The sequence below is a fragment of the Emys orbicularis genome, chromosome 14, assembly GCF_028017835.1.
Source record: "Emys orbicularis isolate rEmyOrb1 chromosome 14, rEmyOrb1.hap1, whole genome shotgun sequence".
Classification (NCBI taxonomy): Eukaryota; Metazoa; Chordata; order Testudines; family Emydidae; genus Emys; species Emys orbicularis.
In genome coordinates, this window is record NC_088696.1 from 36444004 (window position 1) to 36457597 (window position 13594).

Consider the following 13594-nt stretch of genomic DNA (forward strand, 5'->3'; position numbering starts at 1 on the left):
GTGAGTGCATTACTGAGCATTGATCAAATAGAGCTTGGGAGACCATTAGCTGCCACTAATTCCATCGATAATTCAGAGTCACTTCTGTTATGATTTTCTGTACACAAAGGGCCTAGTACAAAGCCTACAGTAGCCAATAGGAGTCTTTCCATTGACTTCAGCGGGCCTTACATCAACTCTCTATATTCAGTCTGAATAGCGTGTATTTTGGAGTAACTGAAATAACTAAGGAAGAAAGAACAAAAGCAAAGTCTCCATGGGAAAGCCCAATCTGTGTGTGTCTGCTGTGAAATCAACTCAACCACCCAAAATGGCAGCTTGCCTCAGCAGATTCCTAGAAATGTAAAGGCACAGCACACAGAAGACAAAATAATAAGTTACCTGCCACCTACCCCACAGGTTGGACTATCTCACAGATTTGCTGCACCTTTTGGGGATTTAAGTCTGGAATTTTGCTGTTTACCCAACACTCTTCTCTTTGTTTTAGAAATGTCAGAAGCTCTTTTTTTTGGTTTTGACCATTTTTTAAATTATATTTCTTCCGCATGGTATGCCATGGTCCTGGTCATCAGCTTGTGTAAATCAGCAAAATTCCATTCCAGCTAACGGAGCTAGGTTGATTTATATCATCGGCGGATCTGCCCCATTTGTTTGTTTGTCTGTTTATTTTAAAATGACATTGTGTTTGTGGGGAAATGTATTGAGAGGACACAAGAGTTGAGAATAAAAAATGCAAATATGATTTTTAAAAATGCAAACCCAAGGGCCATGGAAATGAAATTCCCACTGGTAAGAGGCCTGAACTAGACGGCTCATGAAATTACAGGAGCTGAACACAGAAAGAGCCGTCAGCAGTGATTGGGAAAGTAGCTGAATGCCACCCTGCACTATCTTACTACAGAAGATATGGTAGTTAGGTGATATTGTTAAACACTCAGTGGAACAGAAAAAGAGAAATTGGCCACGCCATGAAAGCTCCCCCGGCCACCTCCTGGTTCTGACATTTCACCTGGAATATGACTGTGCCAATACTTACTACCTGGCTAAATTCTTACTACCATGAGTAGATTTCAATGGACCACTCAGAGTAGTAAACACTGGGCCTAGTGTTTGCAGGGCTTGCTAAGCAGACAGATATTTATAATAATGCTCTTCTTTAGCACTTTTCATCAGTAGAGCTCAAAGCGCTTCACAAAAGAGGTCAGTAGCAATATCCCCATTTTACAGGGGGAAACTGAGGCGCAGAAAGGCAAATTGACTTACCCATGGTTACTCAGCAGGCCAACGGCAGAGCCATGACTAGAACCCAGGTCTCCTGAGTCTCAGGCTAGTGCTCTAGCCACTAGGCAACACTGCTTCGCTTGATTCTTAAATGTTCAGAGAGTTTCTGGGAATCCTGGGATGGTCAGTAAAGTATTGAGCAGGAAAAAACGAGTAGATTTTTAAAAAATCCCCCTTTTTCTCTCTTACAGGATTGTCTCTCTATTGAGCAAGTTCCGACTTGGGTTCCATGAGGTGCATGTCCTTCCAGACATTAACCAGAAACCACGCCCTGAACAGTACGTTATTTCTATAGTTTTTGTCTTTGCCTCTTTCATTCTCCAGACGTGGTTCCTGTGTGTGTGTGTCTTGACTGTGTGTACATCAAGTGGAACCTGAGAGTTCTTCTTGTCCCTAATCCATCCCATGCTTTGATTAGGGGCTCAGCTTCTACCAGATGGGGAGTGTGAAGGTTGGGGGCAGAAAAGGAGAAAACTACATTTGTAACCCAGCCATTTTCTACATTTATAAGTGAATTTCATGCAGAGGAAAGGTGCCAGCCCTGGAGAATGGTGTTTTGTCTTTAGCCAAAGAATATCAGTGTTGCCAACTATCACGATTGCAGGACAAGTCTCATGATACTTGGTGTTTTATGCAAGGCCCCAGCTCCCAGAGTCATATTATTATGGAAGAACCTCAGCTTTCATGTAAAGGAAAAAAGTAAGTTTCCAGCCCCGCTGTGTATAGAGAACACTTCGAAAACATGCCCCCTAAAGGCTCAAATACCTGAAAGCAAATGAAAAGAACCCAACATTGATTATTTTTCATCAAATCCTGTGATTTTTTTGGCACCTGACACATGACTGGGGTTGGCAGGACTGGACCATTCACAGTACAGACAGAGGAAGGTCAAGATTATTCAATGCTGCCCAGACAATGTGCCACAACCTTGGTTCGGAAGTCATCACCACAGGAACATGGAATGAATGGATGACTAGAGAACATAGAAGGATGAATAGACACCGTCAGGGTAACTTCCCCATAGGCCTGTTCAATTCATAGAATCACAGAATATCAGGGTTGGAAGAGACCTCAGGAGGTCATCTAGTCCAACCCCCTGCTCAAAGCAGGACCAATCCCCAACTAAATCATCCCAGCCAGGGCTTTATCAAGCCGGGCCTTAAAAACCTCTAAGGAAGGAGATTCCACCACCTCCCTAGGTAACCTATTCCAGTGCTTCACCACCCCCCTAGTGAAATAGTGTTTCCTAATATCCAACCTAAACCTCCCCCACTGCAACTTGAGACCATTAATCCTTATTCTGTCATCTGCCACCACTGAGAACAGCCGAGCTCCATCCTCTTTGGAACCCCCCTTCAGGTAGTTGAAGGCTGCTATCAAATCCCCCCTCACTCTTCTCTTCTGCAGACTAAACAAGCCCAGTTCCCTCAGCCTCTCCTCATAAGTCATGTCCCCCAGCCCCCTGATAATTTTCGTTGCCCTCCGCTGGACTCTCTCCAATTTGTCCACATCCCTTCTGTAGTGGGGGGACCAGAACTGGATGCAGTACTCCAGATGTGGCCTCACCAGTGCCAAATAGAGGGGAATAATCAAATCCCGCGATCTGCTGGCAATGCTCCTACTAATGCAGCCCAATATGCTGTTAGCCTTCTTGGCAACAAAGGCACCCTGCTGACTCATATCCAGCTTCTCGTCCACTGTAATCCCCAGGTCCTTTTCTTCAGAACTGCCACTTAGCCAGTCAGTCCCCAGCCTGTAGCGGTGCATGGGATTCTTCTGTCCTAAGTACAGGACTCTGCACTTGTCCTTGTTGAACCTCATCAGATTTCTTTTGGCCCAATCCTCCAATTTGTCTAGGTCACTCTGGACCCTATCCCTACCCTCCAGCATATCTACCTCTCCCCCCGGCTTAGTGTCATCCACGAACTTGCGGAGGGTGCAATCCATCCCATCATCCAGATAATTAATAAAGATGTTGAACAAAACCGGTTCCAGGGCCGACCCCTGGGGCACTCCGCTTGATACCGGCTGCCAACTGGACATCAAGCTGTTGATCACTACCCGTTGAGTCCAACAATATAGCCAGCTTTCTATCCACCTTATAGTCCATTCATCCAATCCATACTTTTTTAACTTGCTGGCAAGAATATTGTGGGAGACTGTATCAAAAGCTTTGCTAAAGTCAAGATATATCACATCCACTGCTTTCCCCATATTCACAGCGCCAGTTATCTCATCATGGAAGGCAATTAGTTTGGTCAGTCACGACTTGCCCTTGGTGAATCCATGTTGACTGTTCCTGATCACCTTCCTCTCCTCCAAGTGCTTCAAAATGGTTTCCTTGAAGACCTGCTCCATGATTTTTCCAGGGACGGAGGTGAGGCTGACCAGTCTGTAGTTCCCTGGGTTCTCCTTCTTCCCTTTTTTAAACATGAGCACTATATTTGCCTTTTTCCAATCACCCGGGACCTCCCCCGATCGCCACGAGTTTTCAAAGATAAAGGCCAATGGCTCTGCAATCACATCAGCCAATTCCCTCAGCACCCTCGAATGCATTAGATCTGGACCCATGGACTTGTGCATGTCCAGCTTTTCTAAATAGTCCTTAACCTGTTCTTTCACCACTGAGGGCTGCTCACCTCCTCCCCATACTGTGTTGCCCAGGACAGCAGTGTGGGAGCTGACCTTGTCTGTGAAGACCAAGGCAAAAAAAGCATTGAGTACATCAGCTTTTTCCACATCATCTGTCACTAGGTTGCCTCCCCCATTCATTAAGGGTGCCACTCTTTCACTGACCTTTTTCTTGTTGCTAACATACCTGTAGAAACCCTTCTTGTTACCCTTCTCATCCCTTGCTAGCTGCAACTCCAGTTGTGTTTTGGCCTTCCTGATTACACCCCTGCATGCTTGAGCAATATTTTTATACTCCTTCCTAGTCATCTGTCCAAGTTTCCACTTCTTGTAAGCTTCCTTTTTGTGTTTAAGCTCACCGAAGATTTCTCTGTTAAGCCAAGCTGGTCACCTGCCATATTTGTATTCTATCTGCACATTGAGATGGTTTGTTCCTGTGCCCTCAATAAGGCTTCTTTAAAATACAGCCAGCTTTCCTGGACTCCTTCCCCCTCATATTAGCCTCCCAGGGGATCCTGCCCATCAGTTCCCTAAGGGAGTCAAAGTCTGCTTTTCTGAAGTCCAGGGTCCATATTCTGCTGCTCTCCTTTCTTCCTTTTGTCAGGATCCTGAACTCAACCATCTCATGGTCACTGCTGCCCAGGTTGCCACCCACTTCTACTTCCCCTACCAATTCTTCCCTGTTTGTAAGCAGCAGGTCAAGAGGAGAACGGCCCCTGGTTGGTTCCTCCAGCACTTGCACCAGGAAGTTATCCCAAACACTCTCCATAAACTTCCTGGATTGTCTGTGCACTGCTGTATTGCTCTCCCAGCAGATGTCAGGGTGATTGAAGTCCCCCATTAGAACCAGGGCCAGTGTTCTGGAAACTTCAGATAATTGTCCGAAGAAAGCCTTGTCTACCTCATCCTCCTGGTCCAGTGGTCTATAGCACATGCCCACCACGATATCACCCTTGTTGCTCTTGCTTCTAAACTTAACCCAAAGACTCTCAACAGGCTTTTCTCCAGTTTCATACTGGAGCTCTGAGCAATCACACCGCTCTCTTACATACAGTGCAAGTCCTCCACCTTTCCTCCCCTGCCTGTCCTTCCTGAACAGTTTATACCCATCCATGATAGTGCTCCAGCCATGTGAGCTACTCCACCAAGTCTTTGTTATTCCAATCACATCATAGTTCTTTGACTGTGCCAGGACTTCCAATTCTTCCTGCTTGTTTCCCAGGCTCCTTGCGTTCATGTACATGCACCTAAGATAACTAGCCAATTGCCCTGCTTTCTCAGTATGAATCAGGAGGCTTCCCATCTTGTATCCTCCTCCTTGTGTTTCCTCCCAGTATCCCACTTCCCCACTTACCTCAGGGCTTAGGTCACCGTCCCCCAGCGAACCCTAGTTTAAAGCCCTCTTCACTAGGTTAGCAAGCCTGCCTGCGAAGATACGCTTCCCTCTCTTCGTTAGGTGGATCCCATCTCTTCCTAGCAATCCTCCTTCCCAGAACAACATCCCACGGTCGAAGAATCCAAAGCCCTCTCTCCGACACCACCTGTGTAACCACACATTTACCTCCACAATTCGATGGTCCCTGCCTGGGCCTTTTCCTTCAACAAGGAGGATGGACGAACACGACTTGCGCCTCAAACTCCTTTATCCTTCTTCCCAGAGCCACATAGTCTGCAGTGACCCACTGAAGGTCATTCTTGACAGTATCATTGGTGCCCACATGGAGAAGTAGGAAGGGGTACCGGTCCGAGGGCTTGATCAGTCTTGGCAGACACTCCGTCACATCCTGAATTCTAGCTCCAGGCAAGCAGCACGCTTCTTGAGTCTCTCGGTCTGGTCTGCAGATGGATGACTCTGTCCCCCGGCAGATGGATGACTCTGTCCCCCTCTGTCCCCGACCACCACCACCCGTCTCCTCCTCTTGGGAGTGGTGGTCATGGAACCCCCATCCCTAGGACAATGCATCTCATGCCTTCTGATCGATGGGGTCTCCTTCTGATCCCTTCCCTCAGAGGGCTCTTCCAAATCATTCTCCACAGTAATACCTGTACAGAGAGCCTGAAAACGGTTTCTTACCTTGCATAGGGGGTACATGGGTTCTCCTGAAGTAGCCAACAAAGGAACTGATCTGTGAACAGAGGAATTAAGTTTCTAGGGCAGTTGATCTAAGCTGGCTGGAAAATGGAAATCCCTTCTCATGAAAAATTTCACATTTAAAAAAAAAAAAATTCATCCTGGATTGGGATGAAAAGCCCAAAATGTGAAATTTTTCACAGCCAGGGATTTCCAGAAAAATTCCTTCTTGGAAGAACTGAAAGGGAAGGAAGTACAGAACTGCAGCAGATAGTGAAATCGACAAGACCGTTCTAGGTGGACAGCCATCATTTTGGTTTTCCTAATGGAAAAATGGAAATTTTCCAGCAAAATAAAAGAAAAATTTAGATTTTGTGAAAAGGGCTTTTTCATCAGAAGATCATTAGAACGTAAGAATGGCCATACTGGGTCAGACAAATGGTCTATCTAGCCCAGCATCCTGTCCCTGATAGTGGCCGGTACCAAAGCTTCAGGGGGAGTGTACAGAACAGGGCAATTTTGAATAAATTCCACCCCTGTCATCCCCTCCCGGCTTCTGGCAGTCAGCGGTCTAGGGTCACCCCGAGTGAGAGGTTATATCCCTGACCATCTTGGTTAATAGATCCATCAACAGCTATCCTCCATGAACTTATCCAGTTTTTTTTTTAACCCAGTTATACATTTAGTCATTGTAACATCCCATGGCAATGAGTTCCATGGGTTAATTTGTGTGTTGTGTGAAAAAGTATTTCCTGTTGTGTGTATTAAACCTGCTGCCCATTAATTTCATTGGGTGACCTCAGGTTTTTGTAGTGTAGGAAAGTGTAAATAATACTTCTCTATTCACTTTTTCCACACCATGTGTGCTTTTATAGACCTCCGTTATATCCCCATTTAGTCGCCACCTTTTCTAAGCTGAACAGCCTTGATCTTTTTAGTCTCTCCTCATATGGCAGCCGTTCCAGACCCTTGATCATCTTTGTTGCCCTTCTGTGAACCAGTTCCAGTTGCGTGATATCCTTTATGAAATGGGGAAACCAGAACTGCACACAGTATTCGATATTTTCTATCCCTTTCCTAATGGTTCCTAACATACTGTTAGCTTTCTTGATCACCGCTGGGCATTGAGCTGAAGTTTTCAGGGAACTATCCATGACGACTCAGACCTGACCAGTTCTCTTGTTGATCCAGGATCTCTCTTCAGAAGACAGAAACAAATAACAGTTGCCATCTTTCTAATGGGAGCCCCCAGCATGCTCATAAACCCCAGCAGCATTTATCCAGTACAGCAAATGTCAGGACAGAGCTCCAATCCTATCATGCTCTTTGTTTGCAGCATCAAGAGATTTGATGACCTGATCGCCCCCTTCAGGCTGAACGATGGGTTTAAGGACGAGGCCGTGGTGAATGAAATGAGGCGTGACTGCCCCTGGAAGATTTCTGATGAGGAGCTTAATAAAAACAAAGTAAAGGTAGGGACATTACCAATGCTATTGGGAGATTGCAACAGCTGGGGAAGGGAGAATACCTAGGAATTCTCATGTAAAGGATTTTCCTGACCTAATCCGCGATTCAGAAAGTTCTTCTTGCTTCCGGGCTTTTCCAGGATCCCAATCCTGTAAGGTGCTGTGAGCACCCTCCACTCCCACTGAAATCACTACAAGGCAATAGCATTCAGCACCTTACAGGATTGGGCCCGTAATGATTTGGGGACCCTCTTGGTTCAATCCTGCACCCACTGATGTCAATGGAAGTGTTGCCGTTGACTTCACCGGGTGCAGACCGGACCCTTCGTGAGCTCTTCTGCTGCTGTGGAGAACAGAGTGAGCTGCAGAGGTTTTTTTATGCTGATTCCATGCTGAAGCAATAGGCAGGACCAAAGGGTTTGGAAGGAAACAGCTCTCAGGAGAGGTTAAGAGAGCGGCAGCATGTTCAGCTGGAGATGAGGTCAGCAGGCAGGGAATGCCCAGTGCTGGTAGCTAGGGGCCTCACCAGTAACCAGGGTGAGGTTCATCCTTAATTCCATGGGACAGTCCCGAGTTTCACAGATCTCTCCTCTGTTTGGCAAACGACCACAGCCCTGCAGCGTGCACTCAGTCAATGGACTGACTCCCACTGGGGACAGTGGGTGCTGGACCAGGGAAATCTGTGGGCATTCCAGGGGGACGCTGCCTGACTGACTTTGTGCTGATGTGATTTTTACTTTTTGCTCCTTAGTCGCTTCGACAAGTGAGACTGAATGAGATTTTGCTGGATTACTCACGGGATGCTGCTCTCATAGTCATGTAAGTAACAGCAGCCCCCAGAGTGATCAGGATCTGTAATGCGTCTCTTATATATTGTCTTCTCCAGCAAGTCAGTGTATTTAGGGGCTGTTTTTGTTCTTGGATAGATTACTATAGAAACAGCCCCTTCAGTCTTCTCCCTTCTACATAATAACAACTAAGCAGACACTACCAATCCATGGATGCCCCCAAGTATACCCCCTTACAGAATCATAGAATATCAGGGTTGGAAGGGACCTCAGGAGGTCATCTAGTCCAACCCCCTGCTCAAAGCAGGACCAATCCCCAACTAAATCATCCCAGCCAGGGCTTTGTCAAGCCAGGCCTTAAAAACCTCTAAACCTTCTATGCAGCATCTGCAGAAAAGCCCACATAAAAATACTAGTTTTCTACAGTGATGGCCTAACACACTACGGGTGATGCTAGGGAGGTAGGGCTCAGGACCATTACTATAGCGTAATGCAATATATATTTTTTATTTGTGTGTATGATAGTGCAGCAGTTTGGAGCAGACCCTAATTGCGCAGATTGGATAATTGCTCCACTGACGATATACTCTCCACCTAGAAGGCCAGCTTCTCTGCTGCTCCAGAAGAGGGGAAGAGGTCACAAAAGAGCTGGTTGCAGCTCCCTGATTCAGGTTGGCTCCATACTGGAACCAGTCCTGGCATAATTTAGAGCAGCCTCAAGGCTGCTTTAAACTACACCAGTTGGTAGAAGCCTCTAAAAGGGCCAATCTCAGGCTCAGAATAGCTGGAATGCAACAGCACTCCAGTTATATTGGCTATGCCAAGGTGGTGTGTGGGAGTTGTGTAGGAGTGGGCTACTCTGGGTCTGTGCAGCTGATGACTCCACATGGCAGGAGAATTCTCAGCTAGGGAGGTCCACCTGCTTTCTGGCCCCTGTTTCACCTCCCGAGTGGTGCAAAAGGGCTGGATTTCACAAGAAAATCTGGCCAATAAGGCCTATTGGGTGTAGGTTTGGAGGCTACATTCATATGGCCATAAACAGGTGAGCAGGTGTCCCTGTGTCAGTGATGCCCAGTTAGATTTTGACTCTTGTGAGGCTGTCATTCATTCAGAAATTCTTTTCGACCCTCCAGACAGTGTTGGTCACGTGTGACACAGAAAGCTCAGCCCCTCTCTTGCCAAGGCCAGCTGACTGAATTCACTTCACTTTCTTCTGGTCTGACTCCTTGCCCTGATTGTAAGAGCTATAAGTGGTTTGAGCATTGGCCTGCTAAACCCAGGGTTGTGAGTTCAATCCTTGAGGGGCTATTTAGGGATCTGGGGCAAAAATCTGTCTGGGGATTGGCCCTGCTTTGAGCAGGGGGTTGGACTAGATGACCTCATGAGGTCCCTTCACACCCTGATATTCTGTGATTCTATGATAAGTCACTAGCACTGAACTCACTCCACAGAGTGTAGTTACCGGCCACCTAGTGACCAGTTGAGGAAACACAGCTCTCCATTTATGAATGCCTGACATGACACAAACTATTCATGGAACTGAATCTTAAACAGGAGCTGCCTACGGAAGCATCTACAGCACAAGGACCGCTCATAGGGCGAGTCAGGTTTATCCGTTCTGCTCCGCTCCTCTGCTAGCACAGGTAGTACAAATAAAGCAGAATTCAAAGTGAACAGGAATCAGTGTTGTGGACAGGACACAGAAAGTTGGTGGCACACAGTGTATGAGGTGGATCTATAATCTGCAAATCTGCATGGACTTCTCACTGAGGGAATAATACTCTTCCAAGGCAAAAATAGATGCAAGGTTTTTCTCCTCCCCACTTCATACTTCTCTTGTTTTTGTTCTTCTCCTTTCCAGAACCTTGCCAATAGGCAGAAAGGGGCGATGCCCCAGCTCCCTCTATATGGCCTGGCTAGAAACCCTCTCGCAAGACCTGAGACCCCCAGTTATTCTGACCAGAGGAAACCAAGAAAATGTTCTGACGTTTTACTGCCAATAGAATGTGGTTGACTACACGGTGGGTCGGGATGTGAATTTTCAGGCCAGGTTTTGGCCTTGGAATGAACTCTTCCGGTTTTTCGGGTGCTAGTCACTGGTAAAAGCAAACTCTCCTGGTTTCAGCTGATGTCAGCCATTGATAAAGGATTAATGATGGGAAATGACTAACACTGGGTTATACCAACTCTGCCCTCCCCCTTCTGAAAACTGATCTTGCTGATCCTAGCCTTTGCATATCCCGGGAGCACCTTAATACCACCACATGCCAACTGTTGTATGAGGGGGATAATGTGTTCCTGAGTTCTCTAATGCAAATTCCTGGGTGGGACCTATTGGGCAACACAGAGGAGGCAGTAATGGGGGGAAAGTCAGAGTTTTTACAGGAGATTTTCAAAGCTGCCTAAAAGATTTGGATGCCCAAATGAACTGGGCTTCCAGTTCCCCCAGATATCATCTGTCCCATTTATTTCCCATTAATTTGCTGAAAACGACCCTGTGATTCCAATCAGAAAGTGACTGCTGGGGGTTAGAACCTGGGAAATTCATCAAAGATCCTAGCCCCAATCGTACAGTAGCTGTACCCTCCTTTGTCAGTGAAGGAAAGAGGGAGGTGAGAGAAGAGAAAGGGGGTGGGGGGAAACAGGAAGAAAAATTAATAGGGACGGGATTGGCCTTAGAATTTGGGGGAAGGAAAGGGACACTCCACTGTGTTACAATCCTGCATTGCAGCGTAGAGGTTTGTGCCAATGACCACGCATTGCTCCAGGATGTTCTGCTGCTGTGTTAGCACATATTGTGCCTCCTTTGTCCCCACAAAAGAAACTGCACTGTTAAAAATCTGAACTGTGCCATCCTCATGACACTCTGTAAGTTAGGTTTGCTGCCCCTTATTAAAGCTGAGGAAACCGAGGCAGAGAGGTTAAGTGAGTGGCCCAAGGCCACATTGTGAGTCACTAGCAGAGCTAGGATTAGAACTCCGCCCTCTGACTCCCAGCCGTTCCCTCATTCCTGCTGGCCACTCTGCCTCCCTCATTATTATAGCCATTTTACAGCTGGCGATGCTGAGAGAGGTGATGTGATCTGCCAAAGGTCACACAACAGTTCAGTGGCAGACTTTGGGTCTCCTGATCCCCAGGCCAGTTTTCTAATCAACCTTCTTCTAAGATACTGTCAGAGGCAGATTTTGTTCAGAGTGAATGCTGCGGGGAATGTGCTCACCATAGGCTTTGACCGTGATACTGCCATCCTCCTTGGTCGTGTTTGTTTCCATGACCTATCCTCGCCCCAACCAAACATTAGCTAGAGCGCTCGTCTGCCTTCCTTAGACCCCCCACAGAACCCTGGCTGGGGGTCAATGAAACCCGCAGTCCTCTCTTCTATTAAAAAAGGGTGTTAAGCTCGCAGAACCCATAGGTCTGTCGGGCGAGGGAAAGTGGCTGCCCAGGTGTGAAGAGGGGAGGAAATGAGTGGCCCACAGTGGCGACTGATGCTTATTGTCTTCTGCCATTTCCTTGCGGGGTGACAGCTTTGCATCGCCGGGAGCTGTAGCTCTGTCATGCTCTGGTGGGATTGCCTCACCTGGCCTGGCTGTCAGCACCTCAGCCTAAGGCTGGGTGAAAGTTCTTGCTCCCACTGGTTCAGTTCTGCCAGCAGCAGCAGAGTGGGAGCACTGGTGAAGACGGGGGTAACCCTGCTCAGAGCAGGGCATCGTGATATGCTGCTTAAAACCCTGGCAGGTGCTGGTGCCTGTCTGCACTAGTGCTCCCGTGTTTGAAACCACCCGTGACACTGAACCAGTGGTGGGAATGCTTAGCATATGTGCCCTAGCCTAGGTCACCCTGACCTTGGCGTCGGTACCAGGCTCTGATGTTCACAATGCCCCATGGATTGTTTTCAGCCATGTGTGACATGGGCAGCACAAATCCCCCCATCCCAGTACTTCAGAGACGTGAGTGACAGAGGCAGCCAGGCCAATTCCTCTCGTGTCTTTGTGATGGTGAGAGGTGCTGGGCTGACCGGGAGACTGCAGTCCTCTCTGTCCTCAGAACAGATAAAGCCTGGGCAGCAGCAATGGAAACTTTCCACATGCTGTGTCTTAATTCAGACCAGCTGTCGTGGTTCGGTTTCCTTGGCCCTTTAAATCCTTGGCCTCTCTGCTGAGATTGTCATCATTAAGACCAGTTAGAATATGGAACAGCCTTTTCCACCATTGCATCATAAAGCCAGAGATAGGCAGGTGCTGTGTGCTCTAATCGCCATCCAGCAAAGCGCTGAAGCATGTTAACAGGGTGACTCCCATGCTTAAAGCCAAGCATGTGCTTTAGTGATATGCTGGACCAATGCCAGGGAGCTCAGCGCTGCGTCAAAGCATGATGTGCTAAGTGCTAAGCAAAGTGCTATTTGCAGCGGATACATCTGCTAGTGTGAGCACAGTCATTGAATCGGTTGCTAATTCTTCAGGAGAGAGGGAGGTTAGTGAGGTGCCAGAGAGGATGGGCTGCTATGTTCTGCTCCCAGCCTGCTTGCTCCTCCTCAATGTCAGCCAACTACAATGTTGCTGGTCATGGGATCTGTTTTCAGGCCTCCCCATCCTCTTTAAACATCAGCCACCAGCAGGGCAGCTGGCCCCAAGCTCTATTTTGAGGCCCCAGTGATAAACTTCAGGTCCAGGGGTCAGGTGCAATGCTCTCTCCAAGTGCAACTGAAAGCACAAACTGCTCTGCCCTCTACAAATATTCCCACCCCTCCCTTCCCAAGAACCCAATTCACAGTGGGACTAACGGCCACCACAGGAGTCCTGAGCTAGGACTGGCTGTTTAAGTTCCTGGGACTTCTCCTCAAACTACTCCGTCATCTGGTCTTTTTTTCTGATTGAGGAAAGGTGACATGCACTTATCAATAGACTTTATCTGTAGCAAACAATCCTTAGAGGATAAAAAGTCCTTTCAGTACACGAGGACAAACAAGGAGACCTGTTCTCAAAATACATAGCAGATGTACAAGCATTTATATCTGGAGCATACCACAGAAGAGTCCAGCCAACATTAATATGCTCCCATCCTGTCCATTGTGCATATAATGCATTGTAGCAGTGGAGAAATGCCAGCAGGTTTTGCATCTGTTGTTCTGGCAGGGTCTGATGCCACTTTGAGTTGTGTGTCCTGGTCTGTGGGGAGCTTGCTTCCAATGATGAGCTTGGTGAGGCTGGGGGGCTGTTTGAAGGCCAGAAGAGTGTTCTCTAGAACAGTCCTGCACCAACGTCAACTTCCTGGACTCACAATCAGCTTCAGCAATGGAACCCTACAGACAACCATAGACAAGAAACTCATGGATCACCACACCTACCTTCATAAAC

General features: G+C 47.4%; 1 protein-coding gene across 4 annotated transcripts in view; it reads left to right on the forward strand.

The window, feature by feature from the left end:
* Positions 1 to 10240, forward strand: part of SLC12A3 (solute carrier family 12 member 3) — a 44313-nt gene extending 34073 nt beyond the window's left edge. For all 4 annotated transcript variants that reach the window (XM_065416322.1, XM_065416324.1, XM_065416323.1 and 1 more), the window contains exons 23-26: positions 1473 to 1559; positions 7320 to 7455; positions 8201 to 8268; positions 10099 to 10240. In XM_065416322.1, the coding sequence (XP_065272394.1) occupies positions 1473 to 1559; positions 7320 to 7455; positions 8201 to 8268; positions 10099 to 10240 (433 nt within the window). The remainder of the gene's footprint in view (positions 1 to 1472; positions 1560 to 7319; positions 7456 to 8200; positions 8269 to 10098) is intronic.
* Positions 10241 to 13594: the final 3354 nt, after the last annotated feature.